The following is a 21,267-nucleotide window of genomic DNA, read 5'->3' on the forward strand; positions in this document are numbered from 1 at the left end:
ATTTATGAACCAGTTTATTGCTGAGCCATGCAAAGTGTACTCGATCACTTTTAACCATACCCATAAAATTCTAGCTTTATCGGTGTCAAGACAATCAAGACAGTGGACGTCATCTTCCAACATAGCTTGTTAGGTACCTAACCACATCCATGGCGAGAGGGACAGTGTCACGGCTATGGGAGGCAAAGACTAGGACCCAAATGCACGACCCCACAGATGTAGTCCAAACTAATAATTATTTGTTCAAACAAAGTAACTAGAGAAAATCACTCACGAAGGAGGAAGGCAAACCAACTGGACAAAGTAACAAACAAAAGATCACCCATAAAGGGGAAAAAGGCACTAAAACAAAAGTTACAAAACGTGAACACAAAATCACTCTTAACGAGGAGAAAAGGTTAAACAAGAAACAAAGTAACAAATTAATACAAAACCTGACCTGGGGTATTATGAAGACGAGACATCCAAAATGAAGCAAAATACATGAGCCAAGGGCAAGAGACAAAACATGGGACACAGCGTGATACAAAAGCATGGAACATGGCATGAGACGAAACATGAGACAAAAAACAAACTGACCACAGACAAGGGGAAACGCAGACTACATATACACAACAGGTAAGGGGAAACAGGTGAAACCAATTAGGGCGGGGCAGACAATCACAAAAGGAGGGAAACAAGACAAAGACAGGAAGTAGAACAAGACAAGATACACAAGGGCAGTGATTTCAAAATAAATCAGGAACTATAAACAAAACTTAAACTAAACAAGAGTTCCAGAGTCCCAAAGAGTTCAGAGAATAGCCCCCTTAGGGGCTAATCATGACAGACAGAAAATGGAAACAAAAATAGTGTCATGACTGCATGAGACTGACACAGGTTGTTGTCAGTCGATCTGCACAAATAGCAACTCTCAAACTCTTGGGGCTCTATTTTAACAATCTGAGTGTATGGTCTGAATCACATGGAGCAAGTGCTTTTAGGACATGTCCAAATCCAATTTAGCTAGTTTAATAGCAGAAAAAAGGTCCAGGTGTATGATTCCAAAGGGTAAACAGCACGAGTGCTGAGACAAACAAAGACACTGGCATCGTGCTTGGTGCAGCTTTGCATCAGGTGTAAGACAGGGTCCTTAAAACTTAAAAAGAAATGTAACCATTCCTGGCAACAAAATACAGAAATCAGCTGATACGGACACGACGTGTGGAGCTGAATTTAGTAAAAAAAAAAAAAAAAAGGCAATGCAGTGTGATTATTGGGCTATTGATCAGTGATCATAGATTTCAGGCCAACATTTATTTTACAGTTGGGTTTGGTCTGAAATCTCAGACCTCTGTTTTTTCCCCCCCCTTCTTCTTCAAAAGTGTGAGTGTGATGCTAATAAATGATTAATACCATCTTTAATGTCAGGACTGTTTGCCTACCAGCAGGGTGTTGGACATTGTTTGTCTAATTATTATTCATTTGTTCTCAAAATGCTCAAAGCCAAGAACCATGATGTTCCATAACACGGGCCCGTGCTTCAAGGTGCAGGCAGATCACGCTGCATGTAATAGCCAACTAACACTTTAAAGGTCAGCTGTATTTCAGTCCTGTCTCTTTTCTTCACATGCTCACGTGCTCTCTGCTGTTACCACCGCTCTCCTTTCTAAGCCTGAGTGCGTACATTTTCAAAATGCCTGTAGAGTTCCAGCTGAGGAATAATCATGATGAGGAATAAACACTGTTCACATTTTTATCAGGCAGGGCCAGAATGAGGCAACAGATGAGATGACGGTCTGGTTTTAAAGGGTAATATGCAGGTATTTTAATTTAAAACTAAACTAAACAAAATATAAACAGACCATCAACAGAGTGTGAACATTTGACATGTCAAAGATGTCAAATGATTGCAAGCTAAACCTCAGTGGAAAACATTATTCCCCAATCCATGTACCGGTAGGTTTGGCAACATGCATTAGGTCAGCATGAAAATATGGGTTCAGACTTGGTTGTGATCAGTCAGTGAGTCCAGTCCTGGAACATGAATGCAGTATGCTCTCATGTGCAGCCCGAATGACAGGCTCACAGAGCAGGCTGGAGATGGTCATCTGGCCCACTGGGATTTATCTCACTACACCAATGGCCAGTCTGACTATGGCACAGGGAAACAGGAGGGGAGACGAGGTACCAAAGACTGTGTGCCACTGTTTCTAACAGCTGTAGACATGCTAGCTTTCTAGTAATATGCTGACATCTATTTGTTTGTAGTATGGCTTTGACAGTTGACCAGTTCTAACACACTTCCCCTTTAAAGCTTGAGGCTTTGTAATTAACAGGATGAATACTTCATTTGCACTCAGTGTGGTTAACTGCCTGCCTCTGCGATATACAGCTTCCAGTTGTCCTGGAACTACAGTTTACATTATCTATTCCCTTTATAAATGTAAACTGATGTAACACAAGCAGCCCCACTCTGCAGACCAAGAGACCAAGAGAAAGGTTGTCTAATATAATGTAAGCTTTGTAGGTATACAGCAGGATGGCTGCAATCGATACTTGATCTAATCGTTCTCCAGTGAAGAGTTGGAGGAGTAAACTCATTGCAGGTTTAGCTCTTTGTCAGACTGCCAAGTAGGATAGCCGACAGTAATGAATGTTTTTTTTTACTGGCTGCCTGAATCCCTATAATTAAACGCACTAGTGCAGGCCTGTCTTACCTTGTGCATCTTATTAAAGGAGCCCTCGTCTGATAGAATGTGTGAACACGTATGGACTTCTCAGTCTTGTTAAGCGAACTCTGACGAGTGCTTGCTCATCTTGTATTTTTACACAAATGTTCTCTTGCGTGGAGACAGAGAGAGTTTTTGCCGATATTTTGGGCATCTTTGGTTCCCCTCTCAAAAAATGGTTTATGCAATATGGTTAAAGTGAAGGTTTTATGAAACACTAATGATGATTGGGATGATCCCAATCATGTTTTTTGGCCCCAGTCCGCCCCAATCTTTAATATTGGGTATCTGCCAACACTGAGTCTGATCTGATACTTGTATTTACTTAAATGTTGACTCCATATGTATCTGCCACACTGAAACAACAGCTGTAGCCTACTTATTCTGAAACACACACTTAATCCAAATACTGATGGCCCTGGTGCAAAAAATATTAAGTTCCTAAGTTTAAATTATTAAAATGTTAAATGAAAGCTTAACCGGGGAATGTGACTTCTGAAGCTGACCTGACGTCATCAGCTAGAAAGAAGATGTATCACTCTGTTGGACTTTATGGAGCCACAAAAATACTCAGTCCACTCTGATTGTAGAGTGATACAGACACCGGCCACAGAGAGGATTTTTGTCAGACAACAGACACGTTTAATGAATGCTAATTAATCATTTTATCCTGTGAAAGTGACGGGCAGTGCTGGCTAAAAACAATCAGCTGCTTGCCTACATGTATGTTCTGTACATTTCTCTGTGCCAATGGTAATTAATGTCAGAGTTTTTTGCGAATCCCTGTATTTTTGCCATCCTGTGCTGCTGTGAAGCTGGAGTGTGCCCTCTTCACGTTAGGGCAATGGGGGAGATAACACATGGAGACTGCAAGAACTGTGATTGGCTGCTTGTGTCTTCTTCTACATTTTTCAAATGCTGTGGGAAATTGTTGATCCAGTGAAGCCATTTCCACCGCAAACTCCATTAATTCCTCCATCACAGCAAATCAAACAAAACAGCAATCGCACTACAGCACAGAATTGTATCTGCCTATGAATCAAAACCTAAGCCGTGGGTTAAATATGGTGGCACTCCCCTTAACCCCTTACGTCAAGTATAAATCCACCTTAAGCGTCCATATGTTCCTCTGCACTTCAATTATCAAGGCCAATCTAATTTCCAGCTGAAGGAAAATTCACTGACACTAATGTCAGGGTTGCTGTTTTATTCCTGTTTCTCTTCTGTGCAGTTTGAAAAAAAATAATAATTTGAATTCACGTCACAAAGTGGACATTTGATGGATGGTCTTTGTTTCTTACAGTGCCCCGGTGACACACATTTGTAGTGTAGGTAGCCCAAGAGGCAATCAAGCTCCTGAACTCCATTGTTCTTTGTGTCACTATAACAAATAGGTTCACTGAGCAAAGGACAGGAATAATTGTAGAATGGATTGGACACACATGAAAGTGAAGTCTTGATTAGAAATTTTAGTAATGAAAGTCCTGCTCCCATTGTGCTATCATCATCATCATAGTAGGAGGAATTATTCAAAACAAGCTCTCAGTACTTGAGTTCTGTTCAGGCTTTAGGGCACTGATTACAAACACAAAGTGCAGCTTATCTGTCCGTAGTCAGAGGCTTGTTGACGGGTAAGAGGCACTTGTAAGGCGCACTGTGGTCATTCACCGGCCCCCAGGAACACATCGTCATGGTAATAACACTCTCACTCACAAAAGTTGATTTTCTGAATCGTGCTCACAGGTTTAAAGACCATCATTACGAGGCAAACTCAGAAGACAGAAAAGCGAGAGAGAGTTTGAGTATTAGTTGTGAGAAAATCCCTGTTTAAAAGCCAATTTTCAAACGGGGATTTTGAGTCACAAATGTGATGCGCCTACCTATTACATGCTCCTGGCTTTAAGATCCATCTTAATGAAGTTATTTGCAAGGGCTTACATCATCGTGTAGAATATAAGCTTGACTGATCCCCAATTCAGCAGAGTAAATATGAATGATGAGACAATCATACATCCATGACAGTCTGCTTCTTTTCAAATAAAGTATGCTGATGTGCCCATAGAGCATATAGATGTACTGAGAGAGCGTAAATGCATGTGATCAGATATAGTGGGTTCAAAAGAGATGTGAGTGATTCTACTTCCTGAAAAATGCACTGTGGACAGATTGGTGCCCTCAAATTTGCTGGCCAAGTTTTGTGAAATATGTTTTCCACGCCTTAGTGTTACACTGATTGTTCCTGTGGAGCCAGGGTGACCTTTTGGTTTAGCACCTTGCCTCCCAATCCAAGCATGACTCCAAATGTGATGCTCAGGCTAGAATAAAGAAAAAGAAATCAGCATATTTCCATGGCACGCTCGTGCAGGAAACTATTCTGCTAATAGCAAAGCAATAACTCTTGTCTTGGTACTGTCCCTGTCATCCGATAATTGAATTGGGAGACAATGCCATGCTGCTGTCACAGCGGGGGCTGACAAAGAAGATAAGTGCAGTAATGTGGCTTTATGCAGTGGCAACATGTCACGGCAGGTTGACGAAGCCATGCTGTGATAAATTAAGAGCCATGCAAGTATACTGCGTGAAATTTGCTTTCGGTTATTTAAGCAGCGCTTTGGTTACCGTCCTTGATAAGATCTTTGTGTCAGCCACATCATCATGTAGCCATTTTGCCATCAATCTTAACACAGACCTCGTTTTACTCAGAGAAGCAGTTAGGGTAGTGATTGTCTCAGCCCTCTTTAAAGCATCTACATCCTGCATTCAGACTGCTGTATCTGGTGTTAAGGTGGCACCTGATTTTGATTCAAGAGTCTGAAATCAGCCCATATTTGCTACACACATCAATCAACATGCACTGTGTGTATTTAATGTAGCTCTGCACACAGCATTCATAAATAGTATTCCTTCAGTAAGCACCTAGGTGAAGATTTAGATTTATTAATCACAGCACTCATTCCTGTTGACAGCATAACAACACGAAAAACAGCTAACTGAAAATGAGGTTAACACTACACCCACATCCACGGCCTTGATTATGTTACATCAGCTCACCTTTTTGGAGCTGTCTAATTCTGAGTGTAGTTTTCCTTGATGAAATTAACACTGACTACATCTATTTCCATCAGCAAAAACTCAACTCTGTGTGAACAACACAAATATCCTGCACAGCCCTACGTACTGTAACATCTTCCTTCAAAGACTCTTTGCATAGGCAAATATTACCATGTCACATGTACAAGTATTTGAAGGATTAAGTTTGCACAGTGACTCACATATTTATTTTCTTTGTTGTTTTTTCATCTCCACCGTGTTGCATCATGTAATTAAGTCTCATTTGTTTTCACTGTATTATTCATGCAAGTACTTATACACAATTACAGTTTGGTCATGTTCTTCACCTCCATGTTCCACTTTCCATTACGCTTAATTGATCATGATCGAGCATCTACAGGGTCAGTTTGGTTTGTTGTTTGGTCCAGATTGTTCTCCCTTATCTGAGAGGTGAAGTGTGATTCCACTATCTCTGGAGTCTTACACTCCTTAAACTTAGCTGCATTTTCACATTTACAAGATAAAAACATTGATTTTCTGTCCAAATGTACTTTCTCTCTGCAATCAGATACAAACTGGAAATGAATATGGTGTGCACTTTTGAGTTTTAAGATAAGATGTCCGAATATTTTAGTGTACGTGTGGATAGGTCTGTCAAGCACTATATTTTAGAAGAACAACAATCATAATTTAAATCCAATTAATTTTAATAGCTATGGTGACTTAGTAGAGCATCAAACAACATGTCCTTCTTAAAATTTGATTTTTTCAAAAGCCTCAGAGCTTACTTTTGTCTGTCACAGGCAGACGCAAAGGCTCTTTTCATGACTCAAATCTATTTTACCACCACAATCTGCTGAGCAAACAAGAGGCTTTATCCGATAGGACAATACCATTCAATATTCATAATAGTCTATAAAGAAGGCTTTAGAGGATCTGGGTGAAAAGCATTGTGGATATCTGAAAGGCACTGGTTTTCATTCTCTGCTCACAGCAACTGGACTGTGTTCCCATATAATTTCTGAGCTGATATCCTATCACTGTCATTGGTTTGAAACATTTAGTTTAAAAAAGGGTGTCATCTCCTGTTGCTCATGATAAGTGCACTCTATATTCATGTACAGCATCCTACACCCTGTAGAAACAGTCTGAGGATACTGATTTTGTCTTTGTTTCTTATTTTATTCTTGTAGTAGTCACATTGTCGAAAATTGTTATATAACATTATAAAAACAACTGAAGGGAATACCAGTCAGCTCTGTAAGAATTTGCATTTTCTGCCCCTGAAGCCTTCAGCTCAATCTACAGATCAGTATTTATTCTGAGTCTTAACAAAACCTGCAACAAGACGGCCAAGACTCAGATCTGTGATTTGTCCAGCCTGGAGATACTGCATGAACACTGAAGTCTGAAAAAGATTTGTTTACCCTTTCACGTCCCAATTAGCTTAATTTTATCACGAAGCCAACAGTTTTGCAGAAAGGACACCGACAGGCCCCCTGAGAAAATCTCCTTGTCGTGTTTTCCATCTTTTCCAATTCATTCTCTGCAGAGCTGCAATCGGTGTGACAGATTACAGGGAGCGACAAACTCTTGTCTTGTTTCCTGCCGCCCTAAGGCAGCAGGATAAACATTTGAATGCTTACGCTCCATTGTTTTCATCCGCGGCTTTGTTAAGATAATTTTCTCAAATGTTTATCGAGCGCAGAACGAGGATGTGTGAAGACAAATCTCTAACCACACCTCTGAGCAGAGTGCAGGCTGGGAGGCAGCAGAAAATAAATGTGAGAGTGAGATGAGTCCAGTACACAAAAAACTACATCTCTGCCACTGAATTAACTAACTATTAAACAGAAAACAAGTTGTATGCATTTAATATAATGGATATGATGAAGCTGGTTTGATTACATATTTGTCTCAGACCTCATCAGTGCTACAGTGAGTAGACAAAATAAAGGCACACACAACCACCTGCAGTCTAGACCTACGAACTGAAACTTATGAGTGAACTGAATGAGATGAAAACCATATTTTTTTCTTTTAGTTGGGTCAGGTCCAGTAAAAGCTCAGTATACGGGCCGTCCAGGTGACTAAGCGGTTTAGAGGCATACACCAGGAACCCCAGATTCAATTCTAATCGTTATTTTATGTCACTCCCATCGTCTCCTGTCAACTCTGCACTGTCTGCCTTTGAATAAAGGCAAAAAACCCACAAGAGAAATAGAAAACCTAACAAAAAAATGCTCAAGACACTTGCACAACTGGTAAAGCATCAATGTTAAAGGATACATCTTTAATCCTATTAGGAGACAGAGAATCTGGATAATCATTTAAACCATTTTAAAAGTAAAATACCAAACAATGACTGATGATTTCAGTCTTATCAAATAGGTGTGAGAAATAAGGACGGGGTAATAGCCAGGATATTAGAAATGTTCCACTTCCGTCCATATTCCTTAACACAGATAATAATCCTGCTGTATATAACTAATATTAACTGTTCAAAATTATTATTTACTGTAGTGGGAACAGTGTCATCACATTCTATTTTAGCCAAAATACCCAATATGTGAGAAAATGGAATTGAATCTTAAATCCAAGAGAGGAAATATCCCCTCAAGAAGTGTCAACTGACCTTATGATGAAATCACTGGAGTCGATGAGGCCGCCGTACTGAGAGCCCTTCAGGTTCCCAGAGTTCCCCACCACGGAGCAGGTCCTGCAGCGCTCGCGGCTGGCGTCCATGTAGAGCACCTCATCAGGGATGACTTGGAACAGCTCCTCCACCACTTCACTGAAGTTGGCCGGCTGCCTCTCTGACTGCAACCACTGGTGACACAGCAGAGACAGGCCTCAGAAAGAGCCACGGCTCCAAGGCCACTTTAAGTAGAAGTGATTGAACAAGGGCAGCGAAGCTCGAGACACTGAGCACATTTCTGAAATAACCTCAGGGGCAGCTTAGCTAAGTCTGCAGGGGCTCTTTTGGCCTGGCCTTCTTCTGGTGGCTTTGAACTCAGAGAGACAGCAAATAAATGCAGGAATGTGTGCGCACTGTATGCTGCTATATATCGTGCTGTGGCAGTTGGAAAACAGAACAGATACAGAATGTTCTGCTACAGTCTCACGAGTTTTATTTGCAGAGTTTTAGTGACTCATGGTCTAAATATTTTTTTTTATAAAACCCGTTCCACCATGCCAGTACAATTCTGGGTAAATACCATTTAACATTTTTGAATTTTATTTGACATTGAATATGGGTAATTATGTTGAAATACTGCTCTGAATAGTAATACTAAAACTAAAACCCAGATTACTCAGCACACATCAGATATGATATTTCCCATATAATGAGAATCTCCCCTTTACAGATATTACACTTAGCTATGGAACATGTAAGCTTTGACATCTCAGTGGAACAAAGAGCCTGGGTACACCTGGAGGTCGTGCCCTTGCCTTGCAGGAGCCCAGCCCGAACCATCTGGCCGGGCTACCGTTGAAACGTGACACTTGCCTCATCAAGTTCCCTGTGAGAAGCATTTCCTGAAATGAGTAGTGACAGGAGGCAACCTTGCAGTAATTTTTCTATTCTTGCCTCTAATTGGACATGGTGTGAGGTGAATGTGGGAATACCTAAGGCACTGGATACCTTCCAGACAATGGTAGGATAATTGTGTGACATAAATTTTGTGAATAGGCTTTTCTAATTTAGAGAGCTGTACTCTAATAATGGGATGTACAGAAAGTACAGTATATATTGGTTTGATAGAATTAAATTAAGGCTGGTGTGTAATTAGTTATAGGGCTGACACGAATTCTAATTTTCAAGAATGTGGATTTAAAAAAAGAAATCCTCCATAAAACATTTTAATGGCTATTGTATCTAAAAAAAAAATCCTGGGTTCATTTTAATGTGTTTTATGATGTGGATGACAGGCCAAATGTACTCGGACTTGCATCCATTAAGACATTTCCAGTGGACCTCAGCTGGCGTTCACTGTGAGGGAATAACAGTAAATGTCAGATTTTTGTTTTTTTTGTGACAGTCACTCCAAATCCAAAGGTTTCTCTCTTGAGCAGTCATTTAACACTGACACCCAGGAATCATACAGGTGACAAAATCCATCACGGGGGGAGGCAGAAATAACAACTCTTCAGCTGATTGTGGTGTCAGGTGGGAGTAAACACTGGAGCACAGTTGATGGCCTTTTTCGTGGATATTCATTTTTCTACCTTTAATAAATTGTAAAGCAAAGACTGAAAATGCTTTATCCTGTTAGCTTCGAATCTAAACAGTTTGCTGTGTGTCTTCTGTCTTTTGCTAAACCCTCTCTGACTCATAAATGTCAAGACTTTTCCATGGACATGATAGAACTAATACAGAACATCCACTGAGAAGCCAAAAACAGTGTCATACTCTAGTTATGCTTTATGTGTTGCATACTTTGTGTTGTTTTCATGACTCAAAAAAGTTTAAAGGTATTACAGGTTATTTTTTTTTCCCTTTGTAGACATACTAATGGGAATAACTGCTGTCAGAACACATATTTATGAAGAGTGGGCATGTTTGCATAATATTTGCAGGATATTAGCATCATTTCTGTTGGAATGGAGACAGATTACAGGGGGTTATTTTGCGTTAAGGGATATGGTTTCACCTATTCTTTGAAGTTATGATGGAATATAGCTCGTTTCATCTACAGATTTGGGAGAGATGCTGGAAGAAAGCAACAATTTCCATATCCACCATCTCGCTTGTTACATGAGAACAAATTGTGCGTGGGAGTTTGCTTCACAACTTGATCCTGGTGAAGGTCCCTTGGATTTGAAACAATCAATGTGGCGAAAACAAACACTTCTCGGGAGCTTTGCAGCAGTGTGTGATCTCTGTTTCTTATTCATGATCTTTGTTTTCAGCACCTCGTCTGCTCTCAGAAGCAGAATGTGCATGTTTTTTTCTCAGTCCTCTGTAGCATAGCATTGCAAATCCCCTAAACAAAAACCCAGAATCTTACCTGCCACCATTTAAAGGTCTCATCAGAGAGGACGCTGTTCTCTCTGGTCATCAGAGGGTGGACGGACTGATTGAAGTGCTCAGTGAACCAGGGGTCGTCCTCCAGCTCCGTCATGCACTGCTGACAGGCGCACAGCCCTTTGGAGAAAAAATTGTCCGAAAGGTGAAACGCGTACTTGAAGAAGTAGAGCGACGGGTCCCGGAAAGTGTAACTGAACAGGAAGGTTGTAAATGTAATGATGCAAAACAGCAGAGCAAAAGTCCTCATTTTCTTCCGCTTGAGTAGAGACATGCTGTCACAGTCAAAATCAGTTGGCTGGGAACTTTGGGAGCGCAATGGACAAAAATAGCATCATGATAAATCTACAGTCCTGAAAGTGTGAGGAAAAAAACTACCCTGTTGACCACATGGTACAAATGGCTCACTGTTGTTGAATGAGCATACCCTGTTGTTGTTACCTTTCAGAAAACACAGTCCTTGCTTAAATGAACATCCTTAATAAAATCCATCCATGCGGTTTCTTCACAGATTCACAAAAACCAAAGGATCCACTGCCTTGTTCTTTCAGCTTGACGGCTCCCGGTTAATCAGATTCAGCCACTTTTACTGACTGTTCACATGTTGACTCTGTGAGGTGAGTGACTGATGTGTCATCCATTCTTTAATGATCCACCTAGAAGGCAGAGAAAAGGACATCTTTGTGACACACATACCACGAAAACTCAGGGAAAGCAGCCTATGAACCCTGGATACTGTTAAAGCACACAGATAGTGGAAACTCAGAGCTGCTCAGTGTTCTTGCAGTTTCACAGCACTAATAGTTCCAAGATGAAACTGTTGAAGTTTCTGTAATATCACCCTTCAATTTCTGTGCATGACTGTGGAAAGTGTTTTGTTTTCAGTTTTTTTTTTTTTTTCTGAAGACAGCCAAATTACACAGGATGTGTCACAGTCTCTCAGCTCTTAAAAATACCATCAAACTCCAGAAAAGTCTTGATTGATTGTGTAAATCATTACTGTTCTCCTGGAACAAAACAGCGTTAATCATCCTTCCATCCCACTGTTGTGAATATGTCAGTAACTGGAAACTGTCTTTGTTATTTGAGACAAAATCAAAGACCAAATGCACAAATCACTGACTAACTGGGATAATACTGAAATGAGCCATTGATCCAGTGTCACATTCACAAATTCAAGTTCAGAAAGTGAACATTTGGGAAACAGTTTCTTACCCAGTCTTCCACTTTAAACACATCCCAATTCAAATGTCTTGTGTTATATAACTTATACTAGTGATTCATAACCAAGGGTGTACTTCAGCAAATGCCACAGGTATGTGGAAAGATTGCGGAGTAGCTCAACTAATGTGAAAGAACAGAAATTACAATTTGATGTAAAAAAGAAAAATAAAATACATATACTGAGTCTGGTGTAACGCTTGAATATTACATGCTGTGATTGAGAATGCATGAAAAACCAGATAGTCTACAAACAGGAAAATCTAAACATTTAACATAATACAGCACAAAAGTGAAATGCAAAGCTGAAGATAATGGATTTGGTTGAATAGCGAACAGAAATGTCCAGCGTTTACGACTCCAGGGAAGCAGTATGAAAGCAAACAAAACCGACCAACAACACTGTCACTTCTATTGTATGAAAAAAGTATTGTAACACTATAGAAATAGTGTTAAATCACATCCAATTTGTAATGAGTTGCCACATTTGGAACATGATGGGTGGTATATACTGAACTTCATCTTACAGGGCTGCAGGGGAACATTTAACAAAAAGGGCTGGGAACCCTAAACCATGTCAGACCTACTATAGAACTTATACAGTTTCTACCTTTAGTAGAAACGCTTGTGACAAAATTCCCAGAGTAAAATAGAGGAAGGGGAATGTTCTTTTCAGACCCTGGCTTTTCACAACTGACAAAGCGAGCAGACCTCCTGGGGTTTCATTTTCAACATGAAAAGGCTACCTCTGCCTTTAAACGGGGCCTGGATTTAATTCAGATGTGCAGCTGTGCTTAGGATCCAACAAATACTTCTATATTTAGCTAACAGCAGATCCACATTGGAGATAAAGCGCTATCATCATTGCACACCGCACAGAAATATATCTGAAAAATGAACCCTGCAAAAATGCTACCTGCCCTTTGCTCTTAACAATTTCTGAGTGAGCCCTCCATACAGAAGATTTGTGGGAAACTCCATTATGACGGGAGAAAGGCTGTGGGACTTTCCTGATTAGAAATTGATCAGGTCATTCAAATTCCACCCTGGAGGGAAGCAAAGAGGATTGGGTTTAAGACCGGCTGAGAAAGACTGTGCAGCGACACAGCTTGCCTGTTGATTTGGTTCTCGCTATCAGAGCAGAAAAACAAACTGTACAGCCATTTATCAGCAGCACTGACACAGGCCAATGCACGGGAAGGCTTATAAGTGATCCCGTCTGCTGTGTGGAGCTCCATAACTCACAGCGGGCTGCAGATTTGCATGCAGCTCAAGGTTGGTCATTGTCTAAGGCAGCAAGTTTGACAAGGATACCTGGGGACGCTTATAATGGACACTTCAATGACTACGCCTACTTCTATAAAGCGGGCTGTTGACTCCACTCAGTTTGAAGCCCCTTGGCATTAAGGTTGCAGGTAGATGTGAGAGCAAGCTGAATATATTCTCAAACAGGTGGCGACTCCCCACTTTTGACAACACACCAACCATCATCTCGTTCCCCTGACCTTGTCCGACTGAAGGCTGGCAACCCTGCGCTGATCAAAGTTCGCCAAGCTGAGACAGCAAAGCGTCTGTTCACACTTCAGAAGGGAGAGAGAGAGAGAGGGGGGAGAGAGGGGAAGAGAGGGGGTGGCAAGCAGCAGTGTGTGAGCTGTGATTTTCACCCTAATCTTCCATTTTGAGAAGTCATCAACTTTTCAGTGTGTAGCTACAGTAAAGTGTTTTCAGTTTATGTTTCGTGGAAATTGTTTTTCTCCCCAGCTTACCTCTGATACTTGTGAGCAATTTAAGAAATCAAAAATCTGCAGTTTTGAAGACTCCTATGTATTATACACTTCAGAGAGGTATCTCTGCTGAGCTGAGAGAGTGGGCTTGCTGAGTTGAACCAAGCCTCTCAGTGGGAGTTAACTCTCAGGAGTAACCTTTTCAGTTAGACATGCACCTTGTTACATAAACGCGACGGCAATTTAATATGTCAGCGTCATGTCTTTTACATCAAAGGAGATGGAAATCTCAGTAGGTCGGTCCTAGAAACACTTCAAACATGGCACAGTCTGACTCGAGCGCTGTCATATTAGCGGCGAAAGCAGATAGAAATTAAATGCACGGCTTGTTCGCCTTAATAATAGCACTGCGGTGCAATGCATAAAATCATGCAGATATAGGTCAGGAGCACCAGTTAATGTTCACATCAAACATCCGAATGAGGGAAAAATGTGATCTCAGTGACTTTGACCGTGGCATGATTAATGGTGCCAGGGTATTTCTGAAACTGCTGATCTCCCGGGATTTTCACGCACAACAGTCTCTAGAGTTTAACTCAGAGTGGTGCCAAAACAAAGTAGGCTCACTTTAAAGTGGACAGCTGAAGACTGGAAAAACATAGCCTGGTCTGACGCATCTGGATTTCTGCTGAGGGTGCAGATGCTAGTCAACAGCATGAATCCATGGAGTCCCTGTTGGTGGTGGTGGTGGTATAATGGTGTGGAGAATATTTTCTCGACTCCATACCAATCAGTCACGGTTTGAATGCTATGCCATGTCTGAATACTGTTACTGTTACTGACCGTGTTCATCCCTTTATGGCCACATTTCACTATCTTCTAATGGCTACTTCCACCGTGATAATGCTCCATATCACTGAGCAAATGTTGTCTCAAACTGGTTTCATGATCCATGAATCCAGTTGAACACCAGTGGGATGTGGTAGAACAGGAGATTGGCAGCTTGAATGTGCAGCTGATAAAGAAACGATGTGATAAAATCATTATGGGAGACAATGGTGAGAAATGAGGTTGGACGTCCATCACATTCACAGCAGTCATTGATTGAGGCTTTAAAATTAGAATAAGTTTTAAAATCCATCACTCATGCAGCTTGTTAGAGAAAAGAGAAAACATTCTTTTTCAGCGACTACTTGTTGAATCACCGCTGCACTGGCATCCCTGCTGAGTTATCAGAGTGGCAAAAGTCGGTCTTGACGTGGCCTAAAGGCGGGAAGAGGATTTTTGTAACCGACAAAGTCTGAGCAACAAAGAAAGCATTGCTTTTACACACAGATGAAAGCAGCAATGTTATGTACTCTGTGCCTGAAAAGAGCTTCAGAGATGCTTTAATGTAGAAATGAAGTAGCCTGACTGGCCATTTTCTCAATATGAACAATACTATGTGAAAGCTGGAAATAAGAAAATCTCGCTCTCTGCTATCATCAACATTCAATATCTGAAACTGCACCAGATGGGATGAATAAGAAAAGATGTTAAAGGCAACCCAGAAGAAATCCAGAGGGATTCTCTGTGAAATTCCTGCTCCACAACTAATAATATCACTCAGAGAATAAAATGAAAAGGCTCCAGATTCTTTTTTACATGTGATGGCATCACATCGACGAGTCTTCATGGTCTGGTCTCTGGCTTTGGTGGAAAGTAATTCATTTTCACAGACATTGACTTTCAGTCAGAGCTTTATTTTAATAAAAAGGCAAGACATGGTTATGTTTGCTGCTCAAGCACATAAAGAGGATTTGAAGATCATGGAGAGACTGAAAGGTGCAGGCAAGGTCTTTTCTCAACATTTAAATAGACGAAGAAATGGTTCTGCAATCAATTCACAGATTGATTGCAGAAAATAACACTGGGTCAGTTGTTAGACGTAGTTCATTAAACTGAACAGGGATAGTGTGAAAATCCATATGAAATAACAAGCATTCATTTTTGAGCTCTTAAAGCCATGTTCACTGAAACAGCACGTGACCCCTGGTTTCATGAAACCCTTTCACAATCCAGCGGATGGTGGAAATTTAAAACGTGGCTGTTTACCCAGGTCCTGGCTTATCGAAGGTGAGAGGTTTTATTTTGTTTGTTTATTTATTTATTTTGCCCAACAGCGCTGTGTTATTTATACATTTTTAAACTGCTGTGGAGTATGTGCTTTTTCCTCGCTTTCGATGTTTACACGTCCGGATTTGTGTATGTGACCAGCATCCTCGCACGGGTCATCAGAGGGAACGAACTACACTTCATTCCTCTGTGTGATATCATTTCATTGTGGTCCAAAAACTATTAAAAAACACATCGATGATTTATTCCTTCATGAACATGTTTATGGTAAATCAATCAACACACACTATCCTGCCACAAGTGCACAACATGTGCATTAATCCGCAGCTGAAAATAGTTCCCAACAAATACATTATTTACTCCAGGATGAAAAATGTTTGTAGTGTTCAGATGTTTTAGATAATTACTGAGCCTCTTTTTGAAAATGAAACTTAAATTTTTCCTTCAGTAGGAACCAGTGGAGTTTAACTGAGAGCCACAGACAGGGTAGTAAAGTCAGATAGTTTTGAGGAATTGACTAATGCATTGTTGGTTTTGGTCATGAGCTTTATTGACAATATATGAAGAACAATATATGAAAATATATTACACCTAGGGTTTACTACAGGTATTATGATTTCACTGCTTATGTGTTATTCCAGAAACAATAACCCCAGTGTGCCAGTCACGACATAGTCAATAACCTCCAGCTAAATTCTGTCTTTGGTTTGTGGAAAAACTTTAAAGCCTCTGAAAACTTGGTTTTTCTCAGTGATATTAAAAATTCATGACTACGTAAACAACATAGTTACAGTTTGGACTAAAAACATACTCAAGTATTAGTTATTATGAGTTTAACAATTAAAACTACAGCTTATGGGCTTGATCAGGACTGTGTGGGTATTCTTTGATCTGATCAAACCCAAACCAAAACCAAAATAAAGACAGAGCACCTGTCATGTGAAATTACATGTGACTGAAAATCGTGCTTTATTGTTTATTTCTGTTGTTGTTAGTAGTCAAGACTCTGGTTTTGGATCTGTTTTGCCTGCACAGCATTTGCTGAACTACATTCAGCTGAAATGTAGAGAACCTAAGTACTGCTCTGTGACATTTTCCAAATGACACGATGCTCCCTGTCAGGGCACATAGCCCATCATTTCAGTGTCCTGTGTCCATGTTCACATGCTCCCTCACAGGCTGGTATTGTACGAGGATGATGATGAAATGATGCTTTTAAGTGCTGCGTGGGATCATCTGTGGGGAAAGAAAAATGCTCTCCGTGCCCTTGTTTCTCTGTAAATTTTATTTGTGTGAATGATTGTAGTGATCGCTACATTGATAGCAGAAAAAAAAATGAATCACTGATCTTTCCATTTACACCATCCCCTGCTTCCTTTATGTCCTTGCTGCTGTTAGCTTTACTGTTATTAACATAACTCTAATAGACCTTTACTCATTTGCTCCTAGCTCAGCAGTTGATTATAACTCTAATTTTATTATTGTAAAACTGTATTACTCACTTAGACATTCTCTTATTGCATTTCCGCTGATTACTGCTGACTCTTATTCATCACGTCCTTCACATCCATCCATGTACCTGCAGTTGCCAGGAGCAATAAAGTTTCCCCGGTGCGTTAATTCCCTGTGAGGCGGCCTTATTCACTTCAGGCCCATGTTGCTGAATGCAAGCACAGAGAAGGGTAGTTTGAGATGAACCTTCAGACTATGACTTTGAGCAATTCCCCTAGCTCAGGCTTAGCATTTAAACCCCTTAACACACAGCCCCCATTCTTTTCCCTCCTTAAGTAGCTCTAATTTTGGGGAAAAAAAAAAAAACTATCTCATTTCCTACTGTCTGACACTATCATATACTGTATATTATATATCATCATGTTCCAGCTCCAGCTATGTGATGTTTGGTGAAATATTTAAAACCAGCATACAGTGTTTGTTTTTTACATCTGCTCTATTCCATCATATTCCTGTCTTGTGTATTTAATTTACATTTCCCCAAATTTTACTCAGACATGTTTGGTATCTGTGGATACTTCAGCATCTCCACTGGAATACAAAATGAAATTCTGTCAGGTTTGAACAAAGTTTACGTGCACAGCATAAGTTTGTAATGACCGACCCACTGGAGGATCACCCAGGTTTAAAACGTGTTACTACCAACCAGGCTGTAATAAATGCTGATCTAACACGAAGCGTTTAATTAACGCAGTTAAAGCTGAATTCTTCCCCTATGTGTCGGGGAACTTATACATAGATGGCATGTAGATGATACGTAATTCAAATAAATTTACAAAGTCTCAAGGTGGTGAAGCTCTGTGCAAACTGAAATGTGAAAGAGCACAATTTTCAAAGCTGGTGATTTTTAGATTGAAGAATCCCCTGATGCTGTAAAACCAAAATGCAGGTAAAGGAAGCTGCAGCTCCTGAAAACCAGTTTTGATATTTACTCTCGAATTGAAAATCTCCAACTGCTTTGCATGCAGTCAAATGTTTTTTCCTGCACTTTGACTGATAGCAAGGTGGACAGAATGTAAAGCAGCTCTGATTATTGATGTGTGCTGTCAGGCACGCGCTCTGTCCAAAATGAGACGTCTGTCTCATTAATCATTAACAAAGCGGAAGATGTGGGATGCCTCCGATGGAATGAAATGGGCAGTCAGTTTGCACGTTTGTCAACACAAAATACGTGCTCCCATGATACCGGCGATTTCTTTTTCCCAGTTCCCTATGTTTTTATCTCTCTGTTTTGATGAGGCCATTTTGCATGCAGACAAATGCTTTTCCTGCACTTCCACTGATAGCTCGATGCAGCCAGGAAAGAGTGTAAAACAGGCCTCAGTATTAATGTGTTCAGTCGAGGAAGTTCTCTATCCAAAAGGCAGTGTCTGTCCCATTAATCATGGGAAGGGGAGGGAAACCTCGAATGAAATAAACCAGTCCATTTGCATTTTTGTCAACATAAATATGTCTCCCATGATACTGATGGTTCTTTATGTTCAGAGTTTTTGATCATGGAAGGTTTTTATTCAGAGCAGTTTCACACCAGAGGGATACATTTTCCTCTTTATGTAGATGTGAAAATATGAGCCACAAAAGGAGATCAGAGGCCAAGGCAGTGTGTTTACTGAGGACTGACTACACGTTGCAATGAAATAGCTCACAGGGTGGAGGAATCCTCCAGGGATTTCAGAGATTTGGCACACAGCTCGGAGACACATTTCAAACAACCTGTTTCCAAGTGCAAGCGATTCTATTCAACTGCATGGCAAAAAGGACGCTGTCTTTGTTTAATTTCTGACAATCTTTATTCAGACATCAGGCAGGATGGCAGATCTGTCACTACAGTACATGAGCAGGGCGGATTTCTTTCCCCTGTATTGAGTGATTTCTCTATCAGCATGTCAGTCAGATCCACTGAGGAGTTCAGTCTGTCTCTGATCTTGCTCCAGATCCACTTCTGCATTTGGAAAAAAAAACACTTCTGTCAAAAAGAACATGAAAAGGAGACTCTCCTCTCCAGAGGTCGACAGCATTGGTTGTTTGTTCATACTTAAAAGAACCTATGTTTATGTTCAGCAGTGTAGCGCAGCAGGAGGTGGTGTGATGTCCTTAAAGTGGATTGAAAATTAAGCGTGTGGAGGCCTGGGTGGATGGTACAAAGTCTTTGACTTTGACTCAGAGGACCAACACGGCATCATATCTTCTACCAACACTCAGTAGTGGTTTCATTTAACCATGATTTTTTCCTATAAGCCGAATGAAGCAGTTTTTACCTCTAAATACAGAGATGACAGATCTCATGGGCTTAACAGTACATGCTGTTGTTCAGGGTTTAAGTACTTGACTGACTCTAACCCTCCACCCAGCAGTTACAGAGTCAATCAGCCCAGTGACCAGTGAATTGATATCGTTATTGATCAATACCAATGACTTGACAATTATGTGTCTGAGTGCTGACATTTTCAGCTTTCACTGCTCACAAAGGTCCCAATCCTCTCTCCCAACCTACTAGACGCCAGTGCTATCAGTAGGCAACACATCTAAACTGTAGTGGTAAAGCTCTTTTAAGATTTAGCTTATACTTTAATGCTGAAATCATTGCGTATAATCCTGAATTCGCTCCAATAACCTGTGCTTCTGTGTAGCGTTCAGCCATGTTGGGCTCTTTGATTTGGTTAGCCATGCAGCCTGCATGGCTCCAGGGATGGCAGTCAGTTCATTCAGTTGCCCATCCAAATTGAAATATTAAGTACTGAGAGTACTTAAGTACTTGCACAGACATTCAGTGTCCCCTGAAGATGTATTCTGATGGCTTTCGCGATGCCCTTACTTTTCCTCTACCAGCATCAGGAGGCATCATGACATTTTTGTACAGACATTCATTCCCACCAGCCTTCACTGACGGGAAGAGTTTGGTTAGGCACAGGGAAAGATTGTGGATTGGGTTAAAATAAGTACTTTGTTAACGTTGGCTACAATAATAAATACGTGGTTCAGGTTGTGGAGCGGAAACAGGAAATGTACAGCAACCTTTCCTGTCAAAGTCTTGTGTTTTGTTAACACATCCATCCACCTCAACTTCTTCCTCCCTATGTGGATTTTGTCACTCTTTATACAACGTAACCTGACTTCCTCCTCCTTTGCCCCCGTAATAATTACTTCCACCGCAAGAGGTGGCCTAACAATAAAACATTACCTATGGGTCATAATAAGCTGCTTGCACAGACGACCTGTGGGGTCGTTGTTTTAGAGGAGGACAGTCTCATGAAGACCACTATTCAAGAATTTATAGTTTTCAATTTTAGCAGATATCACCAACAAACTCTCTTTGCTGTCTTCACATGAAGTAAGCTGCCAATGAATATTACTGACTTCCTGTTTTGGATTTGTAGCAGTACTGTAGATATGCGTGCCCATAAGAAAAAGCTCTTAAGCCAAAACAGTTACAGTATTTTTCAAGCTGTTCACGAGAACTTTCAGTCAGGCCTCCAGCGTCCTCATCTCCTCCTTGTATGAAAATTTGACATAGTATGTGTGCCAGTAACAAAGGAGGGAGGTATGGATGAGACAGTGTAGAGGCTTGTGTAGGAGGAGATCGTTTCTAACAGTGTTGTTACAAATTGTTCTGGTCCCCAAGAGAAATTGATGAACACTACATACAACGGTTTGATTTCCAGAGACAGTATAATGACAATATTTTTGGAGAATTAATGTCCAAATATTTATTTCTTCATCACCGATGCTCTTTTTGTAATCCCATCCAAAATCAGGAACATAAAAGGACCCCAAAACTTTTTCAAAGTTTCAGAAGTTTATACATTCGAGAAGCCTATATGCAGGGAACAGATGGACTTTTTTGGCAGACTTTTCCGTTACAGTGTGTGGGATTAAGACAGGCTGCATTAAATAACCTGAACCT

General features: G+C 40.6%; 1 protein-coding gene across 2 annotated transcripts in view; it reads right to left on the bottom strand.

Annotated features, from left to right (window-relative positions):
* Positions 1-21,267, bottom strand: part of LOC121191559 (CMP-N-acetylneuraminate-beta-galactosamide-alpha-2,3-sialyltransferase 1-like) — a 62,049-nt gene that overhangs the window by 18,201 nt on the left and 22,581 nt on the right. Inside the window, exons 2-4 of one of the 2 annotated variants that reach the window (XM_041052738.1) lie at positions 11,233-11,447; positions 10,775-11,144; positions 8,398-8,591 (exon numbers count right to left, since the gene is read on the bottom strand). In XM_041052738.1, coding sequence (XP_040908672.1) covers positions 8,398-8,591; positions 10,775-11,065 — 485 coding nt within the window. In that variant the 5' untranslated portion in view covers positions 11,066-11,144; positions 11,233-11,447. Of the gene's footprint in view, positions 1-8,397; positions 8,592-10,774; positions 11,448-21,267 lie in introns of both variants that reach the window. The other variant, XR_005895120.1, reaches the window with a different exon arrangement.

This window comes from Toxotes jaculatrix, chromosome 13 (assembly GCF_017976425.1).
Source record: "Toxotes jaculatrix isolate fToxJac2 chromosome 13, fToxJac2.pri, whole genome shotgun sequence".
NCBI lineage: Eukaryota > Metazoa > Chordata > Actinopteri > Toxotidae > Toxotes > Toxotes jaculatrix.